Source organism: Thermobia domestica, chromosome 2 (assembly GCF_964235325.1).
Source record: "Thermobia domestica chromosome 2, izTheDome1.hap1.1, whole genome shotgun sequence".
In the NCBI taxonomy this organism is placed as follows: Eukaryota; Metazoa; Arthropoda; class Insecta; order Zygentoma; family Lepismatidae; genus Thermobia; species Thermobia domestica.
Window position 1 is genome coordinate 17,601,573 of NC_137455.1, and position 16,418 is coordinate 17,617,990.

Below are 16,418 nucleotides of genomic sequence, written 5' to 3' on the forward strand. Positions count from 1 at the left end.
AAGAGGGGTGTTAAACTTCAAAGAAAAGAAGAAAGTTTGTATGACTTGACAGAAAGAATTAGAAAAAATGAAAAAAAGAATAAGAATAATCTTTACAGAGGGGGCATACCAAAACTACTTAAAAATAAAAACCATTAAGGCTTCATTATTGCTTGTGTGCACTTATATAACGTTTGCTTTATCTTTGTTGTGCGTATAAAAATGGAATGAAATGAAACGTCCCACGGTTATGCCCTTGAGGCTAAGGGAGACGATGATTAAATGAATGATGATGGGAGAATTTGTGGAATGAGAAACTGGAAGGAAACAAGAGTACCTCGACAAAATCCTTGAACACGATTTTGTCCAACATAAGCTGACTTGGCCCGGGATCGAACCAGGGACCCAACACACCAGAGGTAAGCTCTCTGTCACTGAGCCACTGTGCCCTCAAAGGATGAACAAAAGAGAGCGTAAATTTTCGATGTATATGTTATGTTTTTTGTATTGAGAAAGGTTAAAATGAGAAGAGATTTATTACTTTTGTGATATTGATAGCCTACCATATTATTGTTTTCTTATAGGCGTTGGCTGGTGAAAGAGCCTGTTATAATTCTATAGTGAGCTTTGGTAATCAAATATTAATTCTTGGGACGAAGTCCTTCCACGTTCTCACCATTCGACTTTGGAGTGAAAGGCTTGCTCATCTTGTTAAGCAGGTAGGCGTCATGGTTAGGGTGTAAGTTTTTTTATATGTTGTATTGGAGTCATAAGTGGCTGTTGATCTTTTAGGTTTATATGTCGAGAGTGGAAAGTGATATTTTGGTGGTTTACGATAAAGCCAAGGGAGACTGGTTGTTGCTGTATTAGCCCAATAAAGATGATATCGACATTTATTAGTAAAATCTAGATTTGAAAGCTAGTTAAAATTAATTACCTTTAGCATGCAATTTTTGGCTACCTAACAAATACAACTAACTTTTACAATTTCTTGTGTTTCTTCTTGTATTTCTTGTGAAAGTATAGATAGATTACACAAAAGTAGTTTTAACAAAAGAGACACTGACTAAAGCTTAAAGCCCACTTTATTTTAAATTATAATTTGTAACTGTTTCGGATATCTAGCATATCCTTCTTCAGACACTATCGAAAATAAAAATCTTTTTATTTTTTATTTTACTGATTTAGAGTCCCCGTTTAAAGTAGGTCATGTTTTTCACAATCTCGGTATTGCATATATAGAAGTAAAACGATGTCCCAGGTTCGTTTCCCGGTCCAGTCGCAAAATAATTTAAAATAAAGTGGGCTTTAAGCTTTGGTCAGTGTCTCTTTTGTTAAAACAATCAATCCAAAGCCATGAATAGTCTTACTACAAAAGTAGTAAAGAACTGTATAGATAGAGTGAAATTTAAAGAATGAAAATATGCAACTGTACTGGGATCGAACCCGGGATCTTCACCTTAATGTGTTGTTTAGTTAATAACTTTGTAGTAAACCTATCAGGAGCGATTGATTGGGCCTGTAATCCACTCATATGGAGGCGAGATAGGTGGTAGGGAATGGCATATATTATGAAGACTGATCTTGTGTGATGGTCTGGGGACCTACCAACTGTACCGTATTTAAGCCCCGGTCCTGGTTTAGAGTCCCCGTTTAAAGTAGGTCTTGTTTTTCATAATTTCGGTATTGCATATACGGAAGTAAAATGATGTCCCAGGTTCGTTTCCCGATCCAGTCGCAAAATTTTACTCTTAATTTTCATTGTATTCTCCTATAGAAGACGTGGTATACAGCGTATTTATAAAGGAATTGTGCGGTTTCAAAAATTAATAATAAATCTATGTATTACCGGATATGGGCAAACCTTAAAGAATAAGCAGTGGCAACTGTCCAAGTTTCTGAAGCATTAATCACAATCTTTCAATATGTGCAGCCTTGGTCGTCCAACACACATCTACACGGTAAGCAAATTCTTCCCATACTCGATGTAGATTGTCCGCTGTGATAGTCTGCAGTGCATGCGTTATCCGATCACAAACTTCCTCAAGGGACACAGGCATTGGCGGCATATAAACTCTGTCTTTAACAAACCCCAAAAGAAAGAAATCACATGGTGTTAAATCTGGCGAAAAGGGTGGCCAGGGGAGAAGGTTGTTGTCTTCTCTTGCAGCAAACCTAATCCAGCTAAGGTGAAGAACACGATTAAGAAACTTCTCGAACTTTCCTGTGAAAATGGGGCGGAGCACCGTCTAGTTGCATAATGTAATCATCATAATTGTTGTTCAGTTGGGGTAACAACCAGGTTTTCAACATGTTTAGAAATGAGTCACCGGTCACAGTTTCTTGTTCGAAGAAAAATGGGCCGTGCACTTTCTTGCGGGACACCACTCAGAAAACGTTCATTTTTGGAGAGTCACGCTGATGCTATATTTGTGTGGTTTCTCGCTTCCCCAGATACGGACATTGTGTTTGTTCACCTTGTCACCTACACGGAAAGTGGCTTCATCACAGAAGATTAGTCTTTCTACAAAACCATCTTCCTCCATTTTTAACTGCATTTCTTCACAAAAGTCACTCCTTTTCACTTTGTCTGCTGGTGTAAGGTCCTGCACTAATCGCACTTTGTACGTTTAAAACAGTCGCATACGCAACACCTTTCACACCGTATTCTTTGGCATGTCCAATTCCCTGCTTGCTTTGCTAGTGGCTTGCGAGGACTTCGTTGAAACTCCTTGCGCACTCTTTCAACGTTTGCATCAGACACACGAGGTCGACCAGAAGTCTTGCCTTTGCACAACGATCCAGTTTCCACGAACTGTTGATACAACCTATTTATATTACTTGTGTGTGGTGGACCTTGCTAAACCGTGCACAAAACTCACGCTGCACTGTAATCACAGATGTAGACACCTCAAAACGGAGCACACAGAAAGCCTTTTCCTGTTTCGACGCAAGCTTGGAAACTGATACTGGGGCCCCACAGGAAGCATGACAAGCAAACAGCAGGTAGCACATCAGAAACTTGAACAGTTTCCAGTGTTTACGGTGTAGGTTTTACCCGTGTAATTTAATAAGTAGATTTATTTATTTATTAAAAGAAATGCTTCATTCATTTATAAACACGCTGTATATGGAAAACTGGCCTTTGTCTAGCTGGGGGCTCCGCCCCCCAGGACCTCTCGTTTGCTCGGCCTACGGCCTCGCATCTCTTAGGTATCAGCCTTTGTATCAATAGTCAATTTTGTGCATTTGCTCTTTAGTTACATTTCCTGAATTTGGTACAGCTGGGGGCTTTGCTCCCCTGACCCTCACGTTTACTCAGCCTACGGCCTCACACCTCTTAAATCCACAATTCTACCAAATTTCAACTTTTTTTTTTTTCCTATTTCAACTATCTAAAAGATAAGATTTTGTATTCCAAGAAAACGCCCATTTAAATAACATGGAAATTTCTTCGTCCCCCTCTTTAGATCCCTTAAAAAATAAAAATATTCACTTTTGGCAATTTTCCTGTAGGTTAGTCCCGGAAGGCTAAAAACATGCCAAATTTCATCATTCTAATCCAACCGGAAGTGCTTAACCATTTTGGGGTGTAGATGTCCCATATAAATAACATGGGAAAGGTTTTTCAGTTCCCCATATAACCACTCTACAGTTTAAAATTTTTAATTTTAGCGATTTACTTAGTTAACGCTAACGAAAACGTATAAGCATACAGAATTTCAAGTTTTTATTCCAATTCCAAGTACCTAAAACATAAGATTATAGGTCAAAAAAACACCCATTTAAATAACATGAGGAAATTCTTCATTCCCCTTTAGACCCCCTAAAAATTAAAAATATTCACTTTTGGCAATTTTCCTGTCTGTTAGTCTCGGAAAGCTACAATCATGCCAAATTTCAACTTTCCACGACAACCGGAAGTACCCCTTTAATTTATGTCAGCTCATGTAGTTTTATATATAGTTAAGATATATATAGACTTATGGTGTTAGTCTTTTTTTTAACGTGTTTTAAATGGTAGAATAATTATAATATTATAAAGTTTCTGTTTTTCAAGTGCTACGTTTTTGTACTTATTAAAATAGGAGTGTGTGTATTCAAGCAGAAGAATAACTCATAAACTAGTTTGAATTCTTATTTATAACCACTACTTACTAACTTCTAGCTCTGATCAAATATTGTGGCAGAACACAGAAAATACCCAAGTACATGGGTATAACATTGAATCTATTGCAACAGTTAAATTAATGCATTGATATTGATAGATTTCTTATAACTAACAATGAATTTTGCAATAATTGAAGGCATAAATAAATAAGATAGCAATAATATATATATATATATATATATTTTTTTTTTTTTTCAGAACCGTTATGTGGATGCGTTGTCACTTGGTATGTCATTTTATGAAGACAGAGGAAAGGCTGTTGTGGGTTTAAAAGGTCCGAAACAAAAGAGAAAGGACACAGTGATCGAAAAGGTAATACTGTGTAGTATCGGTACTTGTGTTATGTATAAGAAAAATAAATGTAGGGAATTATTAAGTGTTCTCGGTCTATCAGCCAGGTGAATTTATTGACATTCGACACTTCGAATGCAGACATTGCATTTATCTTCAGGAATTGTGATGATGAGACCATAGATATGTGGGTATATATATATATATATACAGGGCTGCCCAAAAGTTGGTATACATCCCTGCATTAATCTAGTATAACATTCTAGTTTATGGGTTTATTTGTTTCGGCTATTCGGAGCGTAAGGTATAAGTAAAAGGACATTAAGAACAAATAACAAAGAAACTGAGTCTGCCTGATGGATAACAACAAGAAATGATATAAAATGCAATGAACTGACCAGTATGGTACTGTATACGTACTTTTGGACCACCCTATATAGTGATTATTTAGGGACGGAGTTCTGAATGGGGGCTTGTAATAGGCTGAGGGAAATGATGGCTTCTGATTGACTGTTGTTGTGACTACAAGAAATGACTTTGTTGAACTCTTTTTGTTTGTTTGTTTGTTTGTTTGTTTGCTCATGTAAAAAGCCGACCAGATAGGACTGAGTTGAAACCCATTGTCTCTATTAAGACTGTTTCTTTCACATGAGTTAGCTATGGCTCTCTTTATTGGTCTGTCCTAAAAATTGCTGCACTTGGCTGCTCTGGTGTTATTTGTAAAATTGACTCTGTATCTTAACTCTAAGCTTTGCCCTGCTAGTCCTGACTTTTCGGGTTGCTGAAGTATTACGTAACTGTTGTGTTCTTTGCATAATTGTTCTATGATACGTCCAATTTGTCCTATGTGATCGCCACATTCACATGGTATACGATATATTCCTGGAATGTGTAGGTGAAGATTCACTTTCACTAGTTTGAGTAACGATCTGATGTTGCCTGGAGGTTTGTGAACTAATCTTATACCATGTGTGGCAAGTATTCTGCTGAGTTTGCTAAAGGTGTGGCCGGTGAAGGCACATATCTCCGGCCTCTTCATCATAATCTCTGAAGATGATTATAATATCTTCACCTGGCTGATAGCCCGAGAACACTTATTAAAATTACGTTACCAGAAAAAAATCAATTGTTTTTATAGGAAATTAGTTTTCTGGAGGCTGTTTAGAGACACATGGATACTCAATATTCCGTCGTTGTTGTAAGTCTGTTCTTTGAAATTCTTCTTTTCATCATTATTGTATATATTTATATAACTGTTTTTCAAAGTACAAGGGGCTGATGAAGATTGAACCTTACCAAGAAAAAATTGAGCTAGGAAGCTGAAACTCTCACACTGTTCCACATATTCATTCCCCTAGTAGGTCAATGCATTTGCGATCTGTCCTGCAACTTTTTAAGTCCTTGTAAATAGAAGTCGTTTGTCTGCTGCTGTAAACACTCATCTGTAGCACCAGTTGCCGCTTGAACACTCTGAAAACGGTGACCTTTGAGATTCGGGAACAGATGATAATCGGATGGAGCTAGGTCAAGCGAATAAGGTGGAAAAGGCAAGACTTGAAATCTTAGGGTGGCCAATGTGCCCTGTGTTTCAGATGATGTGTGTAAGGACACATTGTCGTGTAAAAGCAGAACACCTTTGGATATCTTATTACGATGTTTATCCTTGATATTTTCGCGCAATTTCCTCAAGAGATCACAGTAATATGCTGCATTAATGGTTACATCCACTGAATAGCCCACTAGCAGAACTCCATCCTTATCCCAAAAGATTGTTGCCATTTGTTTCTGTGCAGACCTCTGCATACGGCACTTCTTTGGCCGCGGAGAACTGTGCCTTCATTCCTTATACTGTTCTTTAGTCTCGGGATCATAACAATAGATCCACGTCTCATCACCGGTTAGAGTTTCTCCAAAGAAACAACCTAACTTTTTTGCAAAATGTTCCAAAACTATCCGTGAAGTTCTCACTCTTTTCTGGTTTTGTTCCTTCGTCAGAAGTTTGGGGATCCACTTTGGTGCAATCTTTCTCAGCAGATCATTGTCAATAATGGTACCAACTCTTTCACGTGATATGCCCAAACATGTAGCAATCCTTTTGGCTGATATTCGACGATCTTCCATTATCATGTCCTGGATGGCATGCATATTTTCGGGAACAGACCCAGAAACAGGCCTCCCACTGGGTTTCACACTTTCAACATCAAAATGGCTAGTTCTGAAGTTTGCCACCCAGCGTTTGACAGTTGCATGTGATAACCCACGATATCCCAAAGTTGGTTCATTTCATCGTAGATCTGCTTCGCACCTTTCTCTTGGAAGAAGAGAATTTTCATGACGGTCCTATGCTCCTCTGGACTGAAGCTTGCTGGAGGTGAGCCATGTTCACTTTTGAAATGAAAAAGAAAAGGATTTTAATATCATAGAACATTGCATTTTGCAACATAGTCTATACAAATCCTGCCCTATATACCTTGCTAATTTCAGCTTCCTAGCTCAATTTTTTCTTGATAAGGTTCATTCTTTATCAGTACCCCCTCGTAAGTTAAGTTATTTACTTTTTAATTGAACATTACTGTAGGAAATATATTAAAATGTCTGTGTCTCTAATATCTGTATTCTAATTATGTTTTACAGGTTCTTGAAATATTAAATGCATATATTGATGAGGTTCTTGCTGCAGATAACCCAAATAAAGATGATGACGCATTGCGGGAACATTACGAGGAAGTAGTTCCAGTTTGTGTAGAATATAGTGTCAATTTGGATCAGTTGTAAGTTCCTTAATAATGATGTTTCTTTGCCTTTTTGCTCATTATTCAAAGCAACTTCCGTAATTACCGTACTTGAGAAATGATCAGTGTATAGTGCAAAATGCTTAGAATGTCACTAAGAGTATAATTTAGTATCTAAACTAAATAATATATATATACAGAATGGGCGGAAAGTAACTCCCTATTTTTAAAATTTTCCCTCGTAAAATATTATAGGTATAAACTCAATTTTTTGCACACGTGTAGTTTATTATATACCATTATATGCAGTGGCGGTTCAGGGAGGGTTGATCGGGGCGATTGCCCCCCCCCCCCCCAAGAGAAAACTTTCTTATTTTATATATATAAATAAAACCCATCCCAGAGTTTAAAGCTCTTAAAAGTAGCTCTAAGTAGCAGTATGACCCTCCCCCGCAGAAGTCGGTCCTGGATCCACCCCTGATTATATGTCCAAAAGTTACAACGCAGTGTGTACTCCAGTATTTTCTAGACACTGTCTCAAACGGACAGGTACGTTTGCTGTGACCTTCCTCAAGAACTCAGCAGGAATACTACTTATGACCCGTGGATCTTATTCTCAAGTGGATCTTATTCGCCAAGAGTTTGTTGTTTGCTGCGGTACACTTCTTCCTTAGCCCACCCCCATAAAAAAATCGCATGGGGTGAGGTCTGAACTTTGTAACGTGCGTTAAGTATTGACATTCAAATACCGCAACGTCACTGGTCGAGGAGGAATGAAATATCCCCCTCCATTCTGTTTGGGTTAATATAAGAATGGCTAAGAATAGTTGAACTTTTCAATATATATATATATATATATATATAAAATCCAAAAAATGCAAGTAGATATCACTATACTTTTAATTAAATGAAATGAGAAGGCAAATTTCTACATATTGGAATTTTAATATAAATCCTTCTCACTAATAGCATCAAATAACAGCACTATAACTGGTTTAACAAGTGAACGAACGTACCTTTCGATTTAAATTCTCTAACATAAATTGTATCTTGAGATATTAATAACTAAAGCAACCCATATTTTTTTGTGTGATTATGCTTTATTTATTTTTTTTTTTTTACCAAATTATGCTTTATTATGCTTTATTGTTAATTTAAATCATTGTTTTACATTAATTATAATATAACCCTGCTCCCACCAAGTGAACTTTGTGGTGGACAAACACCGTGTGCGTGGGTTTTCTCGGGGTTCTCCCGTTTCCTCCCACTTTCTTCATTCCACCATTTCATTCACTACTCATCATCACCGTCTCCTTTAGCCTAACCGGCATAACCGTGGGACGTAAAACTCAAAAATTTCATTTCATTTTCATTAATTATAATATTTACTATACATTAAATATTCTAAATATCTTGATCTGTATATTTTATGCAACCAGTTTATTTTATATTTAATTAACTTTGTACTTAATGCACTGTAAAGAGGATATGCTTTACTCAAGGCATTTTTTTTTTTTTTTTTATCACTTGTGTGCGCCTTAGAGGCACATATATACAGAAAGGGAAAGTAAAAGATGCCATCAAAAAGTACAGAAAGTGATCAAGTTCAAAAGGTACAGAAAACAATATAGGTCTAGTGTGGAGTTCTTGTGTACTATTTATTGTTGGCAGAAAGTTTTCTTCTTCTTTTCCTTTCTTCTTTTCTCCACATCAAAGGATTACACCGAAAAGTTTACAGAAATAAAAATAAGCTTTTCATTGTTGCATTGTTATGTTCTCAATGATTTTGCATTGTAAATATTGGTTTTAAAAATTTTTAATACAGCATGTTAAACTTGCAGTTAAACAGAATTTTCCAAGAATTGTGCTATATATTTTAAATTATGCTTTATGCTTTATTTTCTAAAATTATGTTTTATTATGCTTTTAAAATTAGTTTCTTCTTGACCATTAGACATCCACAACCATGTTCAAGGTACCAACTGTATGTCTAAATTGCTATTATGCTTTTAGGCTGCCCTATTAATAACATTCAAATTATTTGGCTTCTAACTGACCAAAGCTAAGCAAGCTCTATTAGAATATAAGCCAATCATGAATTCTGGAATCAACTTACATTCGTTTAAGCAACCTATTTATCCTCTTATTTTAAGGAAAATATGTAAGCATTAAAACTCACCCAATACAATTTATATGTAGCATCTACCAACATTAAATAGTTGCCTTTTTTACACAAACAAAACAATTATTTTAACGTAATTGCTTTACAAAATCGTTAAATACACCATTCACTAACTCAATATACAAGTTTTTTTTTTTTTCGACCAGTTCGATTTCAGCTTCACAACTGAAGCATATAATGCGTGACGAAAAATTCGAATAACTGTAGTTCCATATATTGCCACTATTGCGCTGTGGTCAGACTATCTCCCTGACAACGTGCAATTCTATTCACTTTTTTTTTTTTTTTTTTTTTTTTTTAAATAATTAATATTGACAACCCATTAGAACTTCGTACTGGTCATTCTATGGAATCCCGACGACCTATCCAGCGTCCTGCGAAGCGTTCATAAAGCCATTGTCTTATAGGCAACGAATAAAGTGGGAGAGCTCCATCTTGTATAAATAACAGTTCATGTAGCTCATCCCATTGAGAAATTGTAGGCCCAGGGCCGGATCCAGGACCGACTTCTGGGGGGGGGGGGTGAGTTGTCATACTACTACTTTTAAGGGCTCCAAACTTTGGGATGGGTTTTATTTATATATATAAAACAAGAAAGCTTCCTCTTCTGGGGGAGGGGGGGCGATTGCCCCCCCCCGGATCCGCCCCTGTGTAGGCCATATACAATTTTCTAATTTTCATAGAAATGAAATGAAATGAAATGAAATCTTTGAGTTTTACGTCCCACGGTTATGCCGGTTAGGCTAAAGGAGACGGTGATAATGAGAGATGAGTGAAATGGTGGAATGAAGAAAGTGGAAGGAAACGGGAGTACCCCGAGAAAACCCACGAGCATGGTCTAATTTTCATAGATATCTTTCAGTGTTCATAGTGTGTCTCAACAGATATGGGAGATGTTAATCTACATCACACTCTCACTTTCGGCTTGCCCTCATACGAGCCACATTCACAAAATTCAACATGCCTATTGCGATCACCTGAATACAACTTTTGGACATAATGAGGATTCCATGGTCTGTAATGTAACTCTGTGGAAAATTTTACGCACAGAATAGCGCATAATTCCATTCTCTCTTATAGCCTGCCTTGTTTATTTTGAACGTCTTCGCTCGAACATCTCCTTTACTGTGGCCACCTTTTTTCTGATACCAAAGTCGAGGGCCTACCTAACCTCTTACTGCCCACGATACTTCTGATAGTCATTAATTTTCTGCGGCAATTTTTAATTGTTTTTGCATCCAGAACAGCTTACCTCCTATGTTGACTCCCTCCACCACCGTTGGATCTGAATTGCAGACTGTCACATCTCAAATCTTGCTGCAATTTCGGCTTTCTCCTCAATAACCGTCCTGCCATCTTCAAAGGAACAAAGAAAGCTTCACAGGTTCTGGAAAAAAATGGGACAAAAATGGCATACTTTAGTCTATAAAACAAGATAACTTTCATTGCTTTCTACACATAACATCGATAGAAATTCATAATTCAAAATAGGGAGTTACGTTCCACCACCCTGTATATAACTCGTATTCCAGTGAGACCATGCATATATTGAAATATTACAAGCCCGACTAAACCAGTTGGTTCGATTAATAAATAATAAATGAAAATTCTAGCACGTTAAGATATCCAAAAAGAAAATATACGAACAGTTTCGAGACGCTTCTTACCTCCTCCTGAGTTCATGATCGTTAACAAGTTGGTTCATAAAGTTACTGACATAAGCTCTAAGATGCATATTTCTAGAAACAAAATCGTAGTTTGTACCTCTTACTGTGATTCTATTTAGGGATCGACTTCCACAAATAGTTGAATCTACTCTTGAGACCGTGGTGATGTGCAATATGCAAGATGGTTGTAACTTTACTTTATCCATAAATAATGAAAAAATATAGAAATAGGAATAAAATGCAGCTATATACTAGTACAAAGGTTAATTCGTGCAAATCCGAATCTAACGAGGTAAAATAAAATATAATACAATGAAATAAAAGAAGATGCGTAACTAACTAGCTAGGGGACAGTCCGAAACAAAAGAAGAAAACCTAACTGAATAAAATTTTGTTGATCCTTTTCTGTAAATTCCAGAGTTGCGTGATAGTAGAAGACATTGTAATGGCAGGGGGAATGTACAAATGGGTTTCTGTGTATAAAGGTGAATTTTTCCCAATAGATCCGGATTCAGATTTTGACTGAGAAGCCACTGGTTATGTTGTGCCTTTACTAAGTCTATTAATTAGCTAACAATATAGGCCATTTGGATCTTTCAAGATATACAGGGACTTAAATGTTTTAAATAAGTTGAGGCTTAAGAGCTCAAAGGTCCTATTGTGAGTTTTCATAGTTAAGTTGTTCTTATTTTCTTTCTGTAGATTTAATATGTATAAAACAGTCATTTGTACTGTCTGGGCCTTTTTTATTTATTTCCTTATAAATAGAGATAGAAAACATTTAGAAATACCATTTTAAAGGGCTAAAACAGGCTTGTGACAGGATTACCTAAAAGTCAGTGCATTTTAAATACAATAGAACCTACGAGACTTTGCCATAATTCCTCCGTAGTTGGTGTAATTCTGGCAGTAGAGAGTTCAAAAAATAAATCTCAAATTTCTCATACAGATTTTTCTTTTTAATTCATGCACATAATATGGAAGTAACAGAATTGTAATTATATTTGTCAAAATTAAAACAAAAGATATTACTTAGGGATATAAGCAGTTAAAATTAAGATTTACATTTATGTGTCATAATTGCTCCACGTCACCCTAATATAAAAATGATTTTAAAGATAATTTTAATTGGTTTTTATTCTTGAAAAATACGTATTTTTTTCTTTCAAGATTTGACTGTAATGTTTTTATATCTACAGGGATTTGTTATTTGGAAAGGTATATGAAGCTGCTTGCGGACATCCCATTGCCAAAGCATTGTACCTGGAATCTATTGAACCATTCATTCTTAATGATCGACTTCCTAATGTCCCACCTAGTATTATGCAAGAATTCGTATCACATTACGAGCAAAATGGACTTCTACAGGTAAAATTGTTATTGTATTTTACTGTTGTAAAAAATGTTTTAGCAGTATGATTTGCTTGATTTGTAAACGTGAAGTGAATAATACAGGGTTTATCCATAAAGTAATGAAACTGGCCGCCGTGCGGCGCTCTAGTTGCCAACAACACGCTGCCCGGCGATGGGATTTGTTGTGAGGGTCTAAGCTAAGCAATGCATCGGGCGGCCGTCGCTACCGAGTTCTGATGCAATGAGGATTACGCGTGGGGCGAAAGCTGTTTTTGAGTTTTATCACTCCGAGACGAACCGTCAACGCCGTTTTCCTTGCGCGCCTGCACAGAGTCGTCAAACGGACGACGGGAGATTGCCGATCGCTGGATGCTCCACTACGACAACGCTGCAGCCCACACCGCCTTTGTTGTGACCGTCTACCTGGCCCGAATTGATGTTGCGACCTTGCCACAGCCATCGTACAGCATCAATGTAAGCCCACTAGACTTTTTTCTGTTCCCAAAGCAGAAGAGAACCCTAAAAGGTCACCGTTTCGATGATATTCCCGCCATTGAACATGCTGTCACAGTCTGTGAAAAAGATTTATGCTCCTGACTTCCATTGAGCCTTTGCAGCCTGGGTATCACGTTGGCAGTGGTGTATCGACACCCAAGGAGACTATTTTGAAGGATTTTAACAATGTGTACCAATCGGATCAATGAATTCTTTTTTAACAGATCTAGTCTCATTACTTTGCGGATAAACCCTAGAAGTTCTATGTGCATAATGTTGAATATTATATGACATTCGCATGCATTGTAGCAGTGACATGAATTTTCTTCGTTGGAATCTCTTTTATTTATTAGTAGCATGAACAAAGTTGTGAGCGGTATTTAAATAATAATAATAATAATAATAATAATAATAATAATAATAATAATAATAATAATAATAATAATAATAAAAACAATACTTTAGAAATTCTTGAGTGACACACACAACGATAATGTCTGCTTAAGCCGTAATTTACCGTTAAAAAAAAATGTTTCATAAAAGTATATGAGCAGGAAAAAGAAAATGACTACTGTAATTTTGTGTTCTGTATTATGTTACTTTTATCTCGAAGCCAATTGGTGTTAGTCTTAAAAATTAAATTTGAAGAAGTTATATCTCATTACGAATAATATTTACTGTCGCCAGGCTAGTGTCACAAAGGCTTGATAGGGATATGTTTTAATATCAATTTCATCTTAATAAACGGCGTGATTATCATACAGAATCAATTTTTATGGTAATAGCATTCGTTTTCGATGAACAAAGCATAAGCCGATGTGTGTTTCATCTTACTTCATGTGGATGTTTTCTTATCTACCTTTTTTTTATTCATTTACTCTTTAACCTTCATTCTTTCAGAAATTTAAAACAAAATTCCAATTCTTTCGTTCGTTATAATATTTATAAGCAAATACGAAATGTTACCATTGTAAATTCCATATGTAGCTTATGTGTTTGGAACCCAGCCGGAAGTGTTGTCAGAAATATGTCATTCCATCAATTATGCATGGCATTTAATTATGCATGCGGGACGTATTTGTCTTCTGGACCACGTGTCTTGCCCAACTTGTATGCTAGATATCCCAATCCTGCTACTTGCACTGTATTTGTTGACGAGTACATGCTATTGAGTTCCTTTGTCCTAATATCTTTTATGATGTTTTGCACGAAAAAGCAGCTAACATGTTCACACTTTTAATCTACTTTTTATTTGTTTATTAATTAATATACACATTTTACAATACTTAATAATAAATATTCTAATTTCTTACCTTGTTGTGTAAATTTTATTTTTCCTTGACAATAATTTCAACTGACAAATCTGTTACAATCGAGAGGGCTGTTATTCAAATGCTGATTAAATCCGAAATTACCTTACTTCCTTGTGTATTTATTGTTTGCTTGAACAACGTAGTGTGACTTAAAACACATTTAATTGTTATGTAGCTGAAGAGAACTTCACTCGAAAGTGTACAGAAATATGTAAGAATGTATATCACACACACATAATCTACATCGGTATGTTGCCGCTTATTTAATTATTTATTTATTTATTTATTTATTTATTTTTTTGAAGTTAGTATCAATTGCTATGATATGATTCTATGAAATTTTATACATATTTTTGGCTTTACTGAATTCTATTTCCATGGTATTTTTGGTCAAAAATGAAGAAATTTGTCATTGTTATGAATTGAATTGTTTATTATAAAATTCCATTATTTATATAAATTGCGTTTGTCCTAATTTAATTTTTGATCCTTTGTTTTAATGAAATAAAATTCAGGTAAAGATATTTCCATCATGGAACATATACAAAGTTCATTCAATAAATAACCGGAAAAGTTGTATAAAATATCGTACTACTTTGTTATTTTTCTTGGTGTTGTCCTAGAACGATTATCAGATGGGCCTGGCATCCCTGCCTCGCGAACAGAATGCTGGAAATCAGTGAAATAAGATGGCGGCACCTCTGCAGGTTTGCACCAACGTGAAACAGCGGAGTGTCATTAGATTTCTGTTTGCTAAAGAGTTGAAACCAATCGAAGTTCATCGGCAAATGACCGTGCAATGTTGTAAAAGTTGTTTGAGTCGAACACAAGTGTAATACGCTCTGTTTTCCTGTATCAGCTGTCGCAATATTGTTCTCCGTGACTGCACAGACAGAGCATCCTGGGCGTGGCAAATCTTCAGCACTTGTTACACGAAGTTTGAACTTACCTGCCCACTCGTACACTTGTGTTTGACTGAAACAGCTTTCACCACATTGCACTGTCATCCGACAATGAATTTCAATTGGTTTCAACCCTTCAGCCAACAAATCTAATGACATACCGCTGCTCCACGTTGGAGCAAACCTGCAAGGGTGCCGTCCTCTCGTTTCCCAGATTCCCAGCACACCGTTCGCGAGACAGGAGTGCTAGACTATCAGATGATAGTTCTAGGACACCACCAAAAAAATAACAAAGAAGCACACACTTTGTCGAAATTTTGTATTTTTAATACAGTTTTTCCGATTATTTATTGACAAAATGACCTTATACGAAATCTTTACGGTTTTAATTGAATGCTTAGACATATACAAATGTCTTGATAATCCTGGTATCGGTAGATCATTATCTTTGGCATCCCTGATGTGTTCATTTTCATTATCTATAATGAATTCATTATCCTAGTATTTCTTTTCGTCATTCCGATATTTTTGATTACAGTCACATCTGACTTCTTATGTGCTTCCCCCTCTCCCCGCAAAAAAAAAAAAAAAAAAAAAAGAAAGCCTAAAAAAATAGGCTGTGCAGTGTACACAAAGTATTTCTGACAGCTATATGATACATGTAATTTCTCTAAGCCAGTACATACAACACGTAGATTTCGCAATAAAATTGTACCGAGTATAGAAGTGTTAATAAAGTATATAAAATATTTGCACATTTACTTGCCGTAATTTGTGTATTATGAGCAAATATGATAATTGCTCACTTGTATGTATTCTGCCAAAATGACTGGAAAAACAATGGTTTTATATTAACCTAGATTAGCATAGCTAAATAATAAATGAAGTAAAAACTTATTATACATCTTTATCAGACTATCGGTCCGCTGCTAACACAGTTAATAACAATACTCACACTTTTAAAAATTCATTATTTACAGTTCACAGTTATGAAGAGCTGGAATACCGTTATCCACATCACTCATCATCATTATTGCTACTGTTGCTAGATGCGTGTTATACAGTGTGGTACGATAATACGCCAACATCCTGAAGGAGGTGATAGACATAAAATTAAGCAAAAAAATCTAATAAACATAGGTCGAAAACAAGTGAAGGCGCTGATATAAGCCGAATATCTCGTGAACGCGGAAATATCTCGCTGTTGAGTCATATGATTACACAGAAAGTCGACTTTGACAAATGCAAATGACATGCCGATGATAGCAGATTGCTCGCCGCGTTATAGGGATCCGTACTGACAGATGGAGAATTTACACACGTATGTCTATGT

The 16,418-nt window shown here is 36.1% G+C and overlaps 1 protein-coding gene across 1 annotated transcript in view; it reads left to right on the forward strand.

The window, feature by feature from the left end:
• Vps8 (vacuolar protein sorting 8) overlaps window positions 1-16,418 on the forward strand; it is a 307,518-nt gene that overhangs the window by 30,700 nt on the left and 260,400 nt on the right. The window contains exons 8-11 of the mRNA XM_081739543.1: window positions 564-698; window positions 4,349-4,462; window positions 7,076-7,212; window positions 12,222-12,390. Of these exons, the coding sequence (XP_081595669.1) occupies window positions 564-698; window positions 4,349-4,462; window positions 7,076-7,212; window positions 12,222-12,390 (555 nt within the window). The remainder of the gene's footprint in view (window positions 1-563; window positions 699-4,348; window positions 4,463-7,075; window positions 7,213-12,221; window positions 12,391-16,418) is intronic.